At 47.3% G+C, this 12,715-nt stretch overlaps 1 protein-coding gene across 19 annotated transcripts in view; it reads right to left on the reverse strand.

Moving 5' to 3' along the window:
* LMO2 (LIM domain only 2) overlaps positions 1–12,715 on the reverse strand; it is a 36,380-nt gene that overhangs the window by 9,853 nt on the left and 13,812 nt on the right. For 9 of the 19 annotated variants that reach the window (XM_063782851.1, XM_063782849.1, XM_063782850.1 and 6 more), the window contains exon 3: positions 921–1,158. Coding sequence is in view for 12 of the 19 variants with exons in the window: in XM_063782854.1 (XP_063638924.1) it covers positions 921–961 (41 nt within the window). In the remaining 7 variants the exon portion in view is untranslated. Of the gene's footprint in view, positions 1–920; positions 1,159–1,284; positions 1,581–1,936; positions 2,128–12,715 lie in introns of those variants that run through there. The other 10 variants (XM_063782843.1, XM_063782845.1, XM_063782839.1 and 7 more) reach the window with 3 other exon arrangements.

Consider the following 12,715-nt stretch of genomic DNA (forward strand, 5'->3'; position numbering starts at 1 on the left):
AAAAATTCTCAAAACCAGACAGCTAATGACTCTTAAAAGGGCATTTGCGTTGACAGGAAAATGATATCTTAAACACCCCTTACTCCCCATGTTAACGCTAAAGAATGGGTGAGGGATAGAAAAACATTCCAAACCAGTACGCGGCTCAGAAAACAGATGCGGCCAATGCTCATCAGAGCTCTGGTTCCCTGACCCCAAACCCTTTTAAGACTCTGCTAAAAACCAGGAGACTCTACTCCCCAGAATAATTCATCTATACACAAAATGGTGCATTAACTTTCGAGGTTCACATGTCCCCATCGGTGGACCCCGAGGAGGGGTACACCTACTCAGATTTACTCCGGATTTCGCTGCTCTAGAAATCCCTGGAGGCCCAGAGCCAGCTCCGAGGTGGACGGTCGGACCCCTCACCCGCCCGTTATCCGCAAGGCTGGCAGCGGCTCCACCTGCAGACCGGGAAGGCGGCCGTTGGGGACCCCGGAGGCCGCCACTTGGAATGTTCCCCTTTCCAAGACCAAATGGACAAAGAGAAAGGGCCGAGAAGGAGAGAGAAGAAGGGAGCAGAGTCAAGCCCAGAACGCTCTCCGGACTGCACCTGCGCGCCTCCAGGCTCTCCTCGTGCCTGCTCCCGTGCAAACTTTCTGGCCCGTGGTGGCTTTGGGGAGCGTCCCAGTAGCCTGGAGTGGCCCGCAGAGGCGCCGGGCCGACCCCTCTCCCTGCCGCCCGCCGCCCAGTCCCTCTCCCAGAGCCCCCGGAATCACCCGGGAGGAAGGGGGAGCCCAGCGCTCGGCACAGGGGACCAAGGGCACGCCGCGAGCGCGCACCTGGAGCCCCCTCGCGGGCCGCCCGGGTCCCCCCGACGCTCCGGGACGCGAGGCCGTGGACACCGGGGGTGGCAGGGGCAGGGGCGCCGCACTTACTCTGAAGGGTCCAGGCTCTTCCTTTCGATGGCCGAGGACATTGGGGAGGGAGGCGGGGTGCCGGGCGGCGGGGGCGCTCCCTTTGTGGCGCGGGGCTGGCCGGCTGCCGGGGCTCGGACCCCCTCGGGTGCTCGGGCGCCGCCGCCGCCGCCGTCGCCGTCGCTCCTGCGCCTCCGCTTGCTCCGGCGCTCCGGCGGCGAGCTCGCCCCTCCGCGCTCAAGGGCAGTCACCGCGCTCCCTTCAAACGCCAAAGAGAGAGAGCGAATCACCGGGCTGCGGGCGCGCCGCGGCCGAGGCGGGGGCCGGGGCGCGCAGCCTGGCTCCGGGCGGCTGCAGCTGCTGCTGCTGCTGCTCAGGACTTAACCTTCCATCCCGGTCCCGCCGCCGCCGCCGCCGCCGCCGCCGCCGCCGCCCGGTCCCTCTCGCGCGCTGTCGCCGGCTCCGCGCCGCCCGCGGGGATGGTGCGCGCCCGCCCGGCCGCCCTGAGTCCCTCGCACCTTCGGCCCGGGTCGCGGCGCGCTGCTCGCCGCCGAGGGCAGAGAGGGGGCGGCGGCCTAGGGGCGGGGAGGGGACCGTGCGTCTCACTCCGGGCTTCCTCCTCTCTCGGGAAGGTCTATTTTCGCTCAGCTTCCCTCTGTCTCTGGTTTCATTTCCTTTTTCCTGATCACGATTCAAATACAATAGAAGGAAATCACATTTAAAGAGACAGCTGCCCGGTCCCCCCACCTCCCCTTTTTTCTTCCTTTTTTTTTTTTTTTTTTAAACGGGGCTCCTGGGGATTAGCAATACAAACAGCAGCATCAGGACTGACTTGGCTTCTTAAAGGGGCCAGTGTCGGGGACGGGGAGAGCCGCTCAGCGAACACCTCTCCTTGGAGAGGAGGCTGGGCAACCACTAAATCATTCTTCAGGGCTTCCCCTCTTCCGCCTTTCCCTTTTGGTTTAACTAAGGCAGAAAGTAACCCACGAACAGCTCGAGCAAGCAAGAAAAGACAAGAATGTGAAATAAGCACCTACAGAAATGCAAGTGTTCCCAGTGGATTTTGCGCCCGTCCCAGGTTCGAGGTCCCAGGTCCACGGACGCCGTGCACCGGGATGCCCCGGACAGCGCGGCTCTGCGGGCTGCGGGCTACGGGCTGCGGGCCCCAGGCTGCGGCCGCGCTCTGCAGAGGCGATGGTGGTGCGCGAGCCGGGACTGCACGGGCTGGGGACGCCTAGAGCAGAGCCAGGGCAGCTAATCCCAGAGGGAGGGTGGCTGGGAGGGACCACGCGGGGCCGGGGCTCCTCTCAGTCGGCTGGTGGCTGAATCCCCTCCCTCTGCACCTTTCAGAAAGCGGACTCCTGCGGTTAAACTGCCCCCCATGTAAAGTGCCAGTAGTATCCCGACCAGAGAAAGTGCTTTTTCAATGATCAAGAACAGGATCAGAGAGATTATTTTGCCCTGGGTCAGGCACAGAGAAAGAAGGCGGACTTGATTTGGGGGTTCAGGCTTCCCCCTCTCAGCCTCCTTCTAGAAAGAGGCAGGAACGCAGAGGGGAAGGGGGGGAGGCTAGTAGTCTGCCCTTCCGTGGAGAAAAACTTTGGCTCTCCTGGGCCTCAGAGTTCCTTGAAAATATCTGCGTTCAGAAACTGAAAGGCCTATTTGTGCGTGATGCCAGTCATTAAGGCTTGTAAAGAGGGAACGTACTTTCAGGATCCATGGTTTTATATGATCAGTCTGGATCATAGGCATACATTTCTGTTCCCATTTTAAGTATAACCACAGTTTACTACTGCCTGCATGCTCTTGTCATTTTCTGGTCCCTGTGTCCCAAGGCTTGGGTCCCTAATGGGTATAATCAAAAGCTGTGTGTGTGTGTGTGTGTGTGTGTGTGTGTGTGTGTGTGTGTCTCAAAGGAAGCCTTAAGAGCAAATTTTTGTCCTAGTGGAGACTTCAGTATACAAAAAGACTTTTTCGGCTGTGTTCGGTGGCTCATGCTTGTGATCCCAGCACTTTGGGAGGCCCAGGCTAGCCTGAGCAACACAGTGAGACCCCGTTTCTACAAAAAATAAAAATAATTAGCTGGGCGTGGTGGTGCTTGCCTGAAATCCTAGCTACTCGGGAGGCGGAGGTGGGAGGATTGCTTGAGCCCAGGAGGTTGAGGCTGCAGTGAGCCATGATCGCACCATTGCCCTCCAGTCTGGGGAACAGAGTGAGACCCTGTCTCAAAAAAAAAAGTTGGGTTTTTTTTTTCCGATAGACCCTTGTTTTTAATTTAAAAAAGAAAATACTTAGAATTTAGGCAAGCCTAAACTATGTGATAAATATGTAACCTACCACACTACTTTCATTTCTAACAGAAATGAAAATAAATATATAGGTTGTGATGAACAGTTTACCTACTTATAACCAGTCAGTGTGGTGGTTAAACGCTGGAATTTTGGAACCCAACTGCCTGGGTTTGATTTAGACTCTTACTTATCAGTTAGCATGTCCTAGGAAAATTATTTAATCTGAGGAGGCAGTATGCGGTAGTAGCTCTGGAGTCAGACTACCTGGATTCTAACCCATCCTTGACCAGCTGTGTCAACCGGGGCTCACAGCAGGAATTTAAACTCCCAGTATCCTGGCCGGGCTCGGTGGCCCACACCTGTAATCCCAGCACTTTGAGAGGCCGAGGCGGGTGGATCACTTGAGGTCAGGAGTTCATGACCAGCCTGCCCAACATGGTGAAACCCCATCTCTACTAAAAATACAAAAATTAGCCGGGTGTGGTGGCACATGCCTGTAACCTCAGCTACTCGGGAGGCTGAGGCAGGAGAATCACTTGAACCCGGGAGGCAGAGGTTGCAGTGAGCCGAGATCGCGCCATTGCACTCCAGCCTGGGTGACAGAGTGAGACTCCGTCTCAAAACAAACAAACAAACAAACAAACTCCCAGTATCCTCATCTGTAAAATGGAGACGACAGAACCTATTGCCTAAGTTATTGTGGGGATTATATGAGTTAGTGCACAAAAGGGTGGCACATAGATTTGTAATGGCATGGCGGTAATAACAGATATGAGGTTGCTTGCATGAAAAGCAACTGGTATATAGTAAGCACTCATAAATGGCAGCTGCTATGTTATAGCAAAGGGCATCATTAAGATAATTTTAAAAGAGCTTGAAATTAAATTTAAAGGTGAAATGGGGGTTTAAAATAAGAATTGCCCACCCAAATTTGGAAACTATTTCCTGTTTTTTAAAAGCAGGAAACAGGATTCCTTCACCTCACCCCCTTCTTCTCCTAAATAAAACATGTAAGTGTTTTCCATTTTAACGTTCATTATCGTGGTGACTAAATGACCTGTTTGCATCTGCTTGGGTGTTTTTTGTTTGTTTGTTTGTTTTTTGAGATGGAGTCTCGCTCTGATACCCAGGCTGGAGTGCAATGGTGCGATCTCAGCTCACTGCAACCTCTGCCTCCTGGGTTCAAGCGATTTTCCCTGCCTCAGCCTCCCGAGTAGCTGGGATTACAGGCGCTCGCCACCACGCCTAGCTAATTTTTTGTATTTTTAGTAGAGACGGGGTTTCACCATGTTGGCCAGGCTGGTCTCGAACTCCTGACCTCAGGCGATCCACCTGCCTCGGCCTCCCACAGTGCTGGGATTGCAGGCATGAGCCTCCGCGCCTGGCCACATCTGCTTGTTTTTATTTAATCTGATAAATTATTTCTTTCCTTGTCACAGTTTTGCATGGGGCTCAAGTCAGTTTTTAAATTAAATATATCCTTGGGTTCCAAGAGGTAACCTCAGAACAGCCAAATTCAGGGCATAAAGTTTCTTTTTAATAATATGCTTCTACTTTGACCTGAGTGTGTAAAGAAAAAGAGATTACTGCATATGACTTTGGGTCAGTTTCTTATCTTTCACAACTCTTTGGGGAGAACTTCCTTAGAGAATGTGAATATTTGAAATGGTATCTTAAGATTTCAATTTCACACACAGTGGTTGTAAGAAATAACTGCCTACTGGTGGGATTTCATTCCTATTCAACGGGCAATTAAATCACTCAAATTTAAGTTTAACATTTAGAATCAAGTCTCAAAATGTGTTTTTATTATGAATAATTTTAAAGCAATCATGACCTTATTGTATCCTCCCTTAACAACTAGTACATGCCTTATGCAGAAGAGAGACTCAGGAACTATGAGGTGATTGAGACATGTAAAACGGTTCTTTTAAAAGTTGAGAAAATCTCTATTTGATCCCTGCCAGTGGGACTGAAATTTCATTCCTTTTCCCTTTCCCCCAATTCCTTGCAAATCTTAAATATCCTAAAATCTAGAAAATGTTCAAGTTTTCCTTCCTGAATAAGAATGCTAGAAGAAGAATGAATCAATCTACACGATGGCTCTGACCCCAGATGGATCATTTTTTTCCCCTGTGGGCATTTTCTATTCTTTTTGCTTATTACATTTACAATTGTTTTCTAAGGGAACAGCAGTTTCAAGTACTAAGGTTACATTCCTTTGCTAAAATGGACTTCTGATAGAAATGAAAATGCAAATATAATTGAGAAGATCCCAACATTATGATAATTTACCTCTCTTTTTTTTTCAACCATTAGAAGCCAAGTTGCAACATATGCTTTGTCACTTGTGACATTCATATACAAATATATGACATTTTGTTTCTAAATGTGGCATTCAGGAACAAAAATAAAGATCTGTCTTAATAGGGTTTCGGCTCCCATGGAGAATTTTTTAAACTATTCGGTTGTCACAGGCATCTTGTGCTCAGACTCATTTCAGAACATTTCAGGGCCAGCTGACAGATAAGTTTTCACAGATGTTAGGCCTATTAGTAAGCTTAGTGATAAACAGATTCGGTTTTCTATATAGTAAAGAGCCCAAAATACATCTTTTAAAAAATCCATTTCAACCGAGCCTTAGGATGAGCATAGAAGCTCAGCTGTTTGCTAGCTGTGTGATCTGGGGGAATTCACTTCTCTGAACCTCAGTTTCTGTACCTATCAAATGGAGGATGGAGGCAATCATAATGTCACCAGGGCCAGAACTAGGATGAGGCCACTGGGGTGCCTGCTTGCCTCACAGGAGTTTTGAGAGGAGTCAATAGGATATGTATAAAAATACTTTGCACAGTGATGCTGCACAGTAAATGGTCAGGAACGATAGCTGTTGGTATTACCCCATCTTTCAGAAGTAATCACCACTGTATCAGGAAGCAACAATCTCCCAGCCAATCAGGACATCCACCAAAGAGTACTGAGACTGGGGTGCTGTAGAAAGAGCTGAAGTTCACCTAAGACCTCGGCAAGCCTCAGGCCAGAAATGCAGGGCTGTGCCCATTTCGGGGCCTGGGTAGGCTGCTGACAGCTTCTCTGCTTCTCTGCTACACTGCTACACTGACTGCTTCAGCCACATCCCTGATTTCATCTGATTTTCCCCTCCAACAACTTTCAAACCACCATTTATAATTTAAAAAAGAAGCCAAACAAAGCACTGAAGGAGCCGCCCCCAAATGTCACCATTCCTCAGTGAGTTCTTAGCAGTGTTAAGCTCATAGTGTGTCCTAGTGGAAGGGGCCTGAGAAGTGGGATTTTCTAGCTTGCTCCTTGGAGCAGTAGGAGTTTGAAAGCACCTCCCTAGTGGGTGTCACCCACCCCTGCTCCCACTGCAGCAGTTCTGCATTCATTGACCTTGGGCATGTTGCCCAACCTCTCTGCATTTGAGCTTCCACATCTGTAAAGTGGGAGTATTCAGAGTACCTGCTTGTGGAGCTGTTCTAAGGATTCTGTGAAATGAAGCAGATCAGGTGCTTGGAGAGGAAAGTGGCACACAGTCACCTTCTATGGAAAATTTTGCTTATAAAAAGAGATTCTAACTTTAAAATGTTTGGGCGGCCGGGCGAGGTGGCTCACGCCTATAATCCTGACACTTTCGGAGGCTGAGGTGGGTGGATCACCTGATGTCAGGAGTTCGAGACCAGCCTGGCCAACATGATGAAACCCTATCTCTACTAAAAATACAAAAACTAGCCAAGCGAGGTGGCTGACGCCTGTAATCCCAGCTACCCGGGAGGCTGAGGCAGGAGAATTGCTTGAACCTGGGAGGCAGAGGTTGCAGTGAGCTGAGATCGTGCCATTGCACTCAAGCCTGGGCGGTAAGAGCAAAACTCCTTCTCAAAAAAAAAAAAAAAAAAGTTTGAGCACCCATTGATAATTCAGACCCTTTGATGGACAAAGCAAATGAGACATACAGGGTCAACAGCTCCTTCTTCCACCTCAGGCCATTGTCAAACCTTCCCCCACCTTCTCCTTTGGGTACCAAACCCTGGGCTTTATTTGCTGCTTCAAGTTCAAGGTGGGAGTCAGAGCCAGGTGAGCTGACTCACTGAGCTGTCTTTGTGCTTTTTGTTTAGGCAGTCTGTCTCCTCTCTGTAGCTATGCAGAGGCACCACACCAGAGTGACACACCACAGTGCCTGGGAACCCGGCACAGTATATTTGAGATCCAAATTCACTGTGGCCTGGAAGGCCCTATTATCTGGCCTCTGCTGCCCCCCTGTCCTTTTCTCCAGCATGCCCCTTCACTCTGTCTGCTTGAACCACACTGGCCTTCTTTCTGGTTCTTAAAACAAACCAAGCTGACCCCTACTGGAAGGCTTTTGCATTTGCCCTTTTCTCTGCTTGCAATGCTTTCCCCCTGGATCACCCCATGGCTCCCATGTACTTCATTCAGGTCTCTGTTCAAATATTTCATCCTCAGAGGGCTTTATAAAATCCTTCTTCTCCTCACTCTCCATCCCCGTTATCCTTCTTTGTTTTTCTTCCTAGCATCATCACTATTTGCTCTTTACTACAGATGTATGTGCAGGGTTTTGGGGTGTGTTTTGTTTTGGCCTTTCCTCCCAGCTAGAATGTAAACTCTGTGAGGGTGGAAACTCTTTCTGACCTGTTCCCAGTTGTGTCTTCAGCACCTAGAACGTGCCTAATGTGTGGCTGGCCCTCAATAAATATTCATTAAAAGAATGACTGTACAAATGGCAGCACCATTCCCCTTGGCCAAAGCATGCCTGCATGATGCCCTCTGGGTGAAAGTGTAGAAGGAACTTCAAGGTCCTTTGTTTTTCTTGAGCATCATTACTGGGAGAAGAATAATGGTCCAGATACCATTTATATTTGGGACCAAGAGTTTGGTTTGGGAAAGAGATCAGGCTCTTGGCTCCCAGGAACAGAGAAACAGGTGGTGTCTGGAATTAACAAGGCCACTCTTTGAAGCCTGACTCTCCACTGCAGAACCTCTACCCTCTACAAGGACTAAAGTGTAGAATGCAGTCAATCATATGAGTAAAAGCAAAGGCTTTGGAGAGAGAAAGGCTTGTGTTTGAGTCTTGGCTCCTTTAAGTACATGGTTTTAGGCAAATTATTTAACAGCCCTGAACCTCAGTTTCATCATGTGCAAAACAGGGATAATAATATCTTCATTATGGGGTTGTAGGAATAAAATGAAATCATGCATGCCAAATGCTGAGCCCAGTGATCAACATAGAATGAGTGCTCAATGGATGGCAGCTATTATTAGAATTAACTAAGCAAAGAGAACCTCAGAGGACAATAGTCAACCAGGGCAGGGCTTTCTTGGCTGGACATAGATGGATAAGTGGAGTTCTGCCCTACAAGGGCTTAGTTCAAGTAAGGTGGGGTCAACATTCTTGCCTGGGGAACGGAGTGTCTTGTCTTACCTCTCCTGGTATGGTGGCCTCCATGGGACAGGTGAGTTAGGTTCACAGAGGCCTGGCCCAGGCTCACATTCAGGAAGGCAACATAAAGAAGGTGCCAGAAGCCATTCCTGGCCATTGGCTCTTCAGAGTCACGTGTCTCTGATCTAAGACATTGCACCCTAGACAGGCTTTCTATTGGAGGAAGTGGGGAGGATGAGGACAGGCCGCTGCTGGGGCAGCTGTGTTTTCTGGCATCTGGGCCATCAAAGGGCACTGAGCCTGGCAGGGGAAGGTGATTCTGACCTTTCTGATAGCACTTGCCCCTACAAGCTGTCTCCAGATTCTTTTTTTTTTTTTTTTTTTTTTTTTTTTGAGACAGTGTCTCACTCTGTTACCCAGGCTGGAGTGCAGTGGCGTGATCTCAGCTCACTGCAACCTCTGCCTCCCGGTTTCAAGTGATTCTCCTGTCTCAGCCTCCTGAGTAGCCGGGACTATAGGTGCACACTACCACACCTGGCTAATTTTTGTATTTGTAGTAGAGTCAGGGTTTCACCATATTGGTCAGGCTGGTGTTGAACTCCTGACCTCAGGTGATCTACCCGCCTTGGCCTCCCAAAGTGCTAGGATTACAGGTGTAAGCCACTGCACCCTACCTGTCTCCAGATTCTTAAGCGACAAACCTCAGCAGGAAGGAGTAGAGCTGGAATCTTGTTAATGATGCTCCCTAGAAATGCCCATTGTTGAGGGAGGTATCCTTTGGCAAAAAAAAACAGAGAAAGAGCTGCTTGTTTTTTCTGCCAGTTTTTGCTGCTTCCCTTCAGTCACCCCTCATGTGTTTTACTGCCACACTAACTGATCTGGAATACTGTTTTCTTCCCTGTCAACACCATGCTCAAGAATTTGCAATAGTTCCCTATCGTCCATGACCATCCACAAGTTGCTTAACCTCTTGAGACCTCAATTTTCTCATTTTATAGAGAGAAGAGGCAGACTGGAAGGTTAGAGCTGAAATTCTATGTGTGATTCTGTCATTCTAGCAGGTCGAGACCAAATTTCCCATGCTTCCATTAAAGGCACCCTGTAATCCTGCTCACTCCATTGATCCAACTTTACATCCCACAGTCCTGGACCCTGAACCTTCCCATCCAGCCTGTTCTCCTCTCTGATCTTAAATATCCTGCTTGTGCCATTTCTGTGCACTGTGTTATTCTTTTCTCTCTATCGGGGATGTCTGCTTTCTCCCTGTTCTAAAGCTTTGGTACTAGAATAGTAGAGTGATTAAGAGTAGAGGCTTTGAGATAAATAAACCTGGCTTCAAGTCTCTGCTTTACAACTTACTATCTGGGTCATCTTAGGAAAATCTCTGAGCTTCAGTGCTTTGAATGATAAAATACAGACAATGATAAATGTAGGGTTAGGAGTAGTCATTGAGATAATGTATGCAGTGGGCAGAGCACAGTGCTTGGAACATAGTAGGTGCTTAGTAAATGGCAATGATTATTGCAGTTAGTACAAGTTCCTCTCCAGTCTTCTCTGCTTCTCCAAATCTTGTCCAATGTGGACCCAGATCAAGCTACATCTTTACCCTGAAGGTTTCTCTGTCCCCTGAAGCTCATGGTGGTGATCCCTTTCTGAGTTCTTATAGCCCTTGGTCCTAGTGCCTAGCTAGGTGCCTCATTAGATTCTGCCTTGCAATGCAATAATTTCACGTGTGTGCCTGCAACATCTTGCCTTAAGTCCTTGGAGAAGAGAGACCATGGTTTTCATCTTCACCAGCTCCCAGGGTACTGATATAGATATGGAGATACTTAATCATTCCTTTTGAATTGAAGCCTTCAAATATCACATCCATGTTATCAATTGCCCAGTTCCTAGATTCACACTGATATTTACAAAGCCCTGAGGGTCTTTGCATTGGTGAGGAAGGCCTCCCCAGAATCATTATTGAAGATAGCCCATGCATTGTCACAAACCTTTTAAAAACCTGGTAACTAAAACTATAACATTCTTAAAGAAAACACAGGAGAACAGCTTCATGACATTGAATTTAGCAAGATTTCTTGGATATGACTCTAAAGGCACAGGCAACAAAATTAGAAATAGATAAATTGGACTACATCAAAATTTAAAACTTTGGTGAATCAAAAGACACCATCAACAGAGTGAAAGGGCAACCCACGGAACGGAATAATATATTTACAAATCATATATCTGATAAGAGATTAAGATCTAGAACATATAGGCCGGGCACTGTGGCTCACACCTGTAATCCCAGCACTTTGGGAGGCTGAGGTGGGTGGATCACCTGCGGTCAGGAGTTCGAGACCAGCCTGGCCAACATAGTGAAACTCCTGTCTCTACTTAAAAAAAAAAAATAGCCGGGCGTGATGGTGTGTGCCTGTAATCGCAGTTACTCAGGAGCCTGAGGCAGGAGAATCGCTTGAGCCCAGGAAGGGAGACAGAGGTTGCAGTGAGCTGAGATCGTGCCACCGCCTGGGCGACAGAGCCAAGATCACACTTCCAACCTGGGCGACAGAGCAAGACAGGCTCTGTCTGGATTTAAACAATCCAGTTTCAAAATGGGCAAAGAACTTGAATCTCCATTTCTCCAAAAAAGACATACAAATGGCCAATAAGCACATGAAAAGATGTTCTACATCACTAATTATTAGAGATGCAAACCAAAACCACAATGAGATACTACTGCATACCCATTAGGATGGCTAATGCACAAGTGTTAACAAGTACTGGTGAGGATCTGGAGGGTTTGGAGCACTTGTGTATTGCTGGTGGGAATGTAAAATGGTGCAGGCATTATTGAAAACGGTATGCCGGTTCCTCAAAAAATTAAAAACAGAATTACCATATGATCTAGCAATTCCATTCTGGACATAAACCCAAGAGAATTGAAAACAGCAACTCAAACAAATATTTGTACACCCATGTTCACAGCAGTACTATTCACAATAGCCAGAAAGTGGAAGCAACCAAGTGTCTATCAACTGATGGATTTTTTAAAGTGATATATGCATACTATTTTATGTGTACATATATATATACATATGATATATACATATGTATATATATATCATATATATGATATATACATATGATATATATCATATATATACATATGATATATATCATATATATGATATATATATCATATATATACATGCAAACACATATGATTCCACCTTAAAGAGAAAGGAAATTCTGACATAAGCTACAACATGAAAGAAATTTGAAGACATTGAGTGATATAAGCCAGTCCTGAGAGGACAAAGACTATACATGATTCTACTTTTGTGAAGTACTTAAACAAATACATAGAGACAGAAAGTCGAATGGTGGTTGCCAGGAGCTAGGGGGAGGGGATAGTTATTGTTTAATGGACAAAACATTTCAGTTGGAAAACATTAAAAAGTTCTAGAGCTATATAGTGGTGATGGTCACCCAACAATATTTATGTGCTTAATGCCACTGAACTGTACCCTTGGGAGTGGTTAAATGTTAAATTTTACGATATACGTATTTAACCCCCACACGCCCCAAACAAATCTGACAAAAGTTAAAGACCATTCCCTAGGTGTAGCTCTGTTCCTACATGCAAAATTTTACATATTGTTCCAGGGAGCTCACGGTCTTCTCAGGTTCATCTGTGGAACCATTCGACAACCAAATGTTATGGGGAAGCCAGTCTCATGAGCTCCAACACATTCTTCAGTGCAATCAATGGCAATCCCTGCCCACTTAGGCCTTTTCGAATAGTGCTCATCCCTGACTTCTGGATAAACTTCTTTGCAGAAGCCCATTTGGCTCCAAGGACAGAAAAAAAGAGTGCAGGTTGTTATTACGCAAAGCCACAGCATTAAGGAGCTCAACATTCTTCTAGACATCTGCCCTCCTGTCTGAGAATCCAATACTTAGAGTATAGCAGGTCCCATCTCCATTTGGGATGGCGGTGGTGGAAAAGGGGGCATCTCTGATGAGCAGAGAGCATTTTTAATGCCTGCTCAGGCCAGAGCCCCTTTCCAAAGACTTCGAGACTGCCGTGGGCCTGCTGACTCCTCTCACGCTTTCAAGCTACA

The sequence above is a fragment of the Pan troglodytes genome, chromosome 9 (genome assembly GCF_028858775.2).
Source record: "Pan troglodytes isolate AG18354 chromosome 9, NHGRI_mPanTro3-v2.0_pri, whole genome shotgun sequence".
Taxonomy (NCBI): Eukaryota; Metazoa; Chordata; class Mammalia; order Primates; family Hominidae; genus Pan; species Pan troglodytes.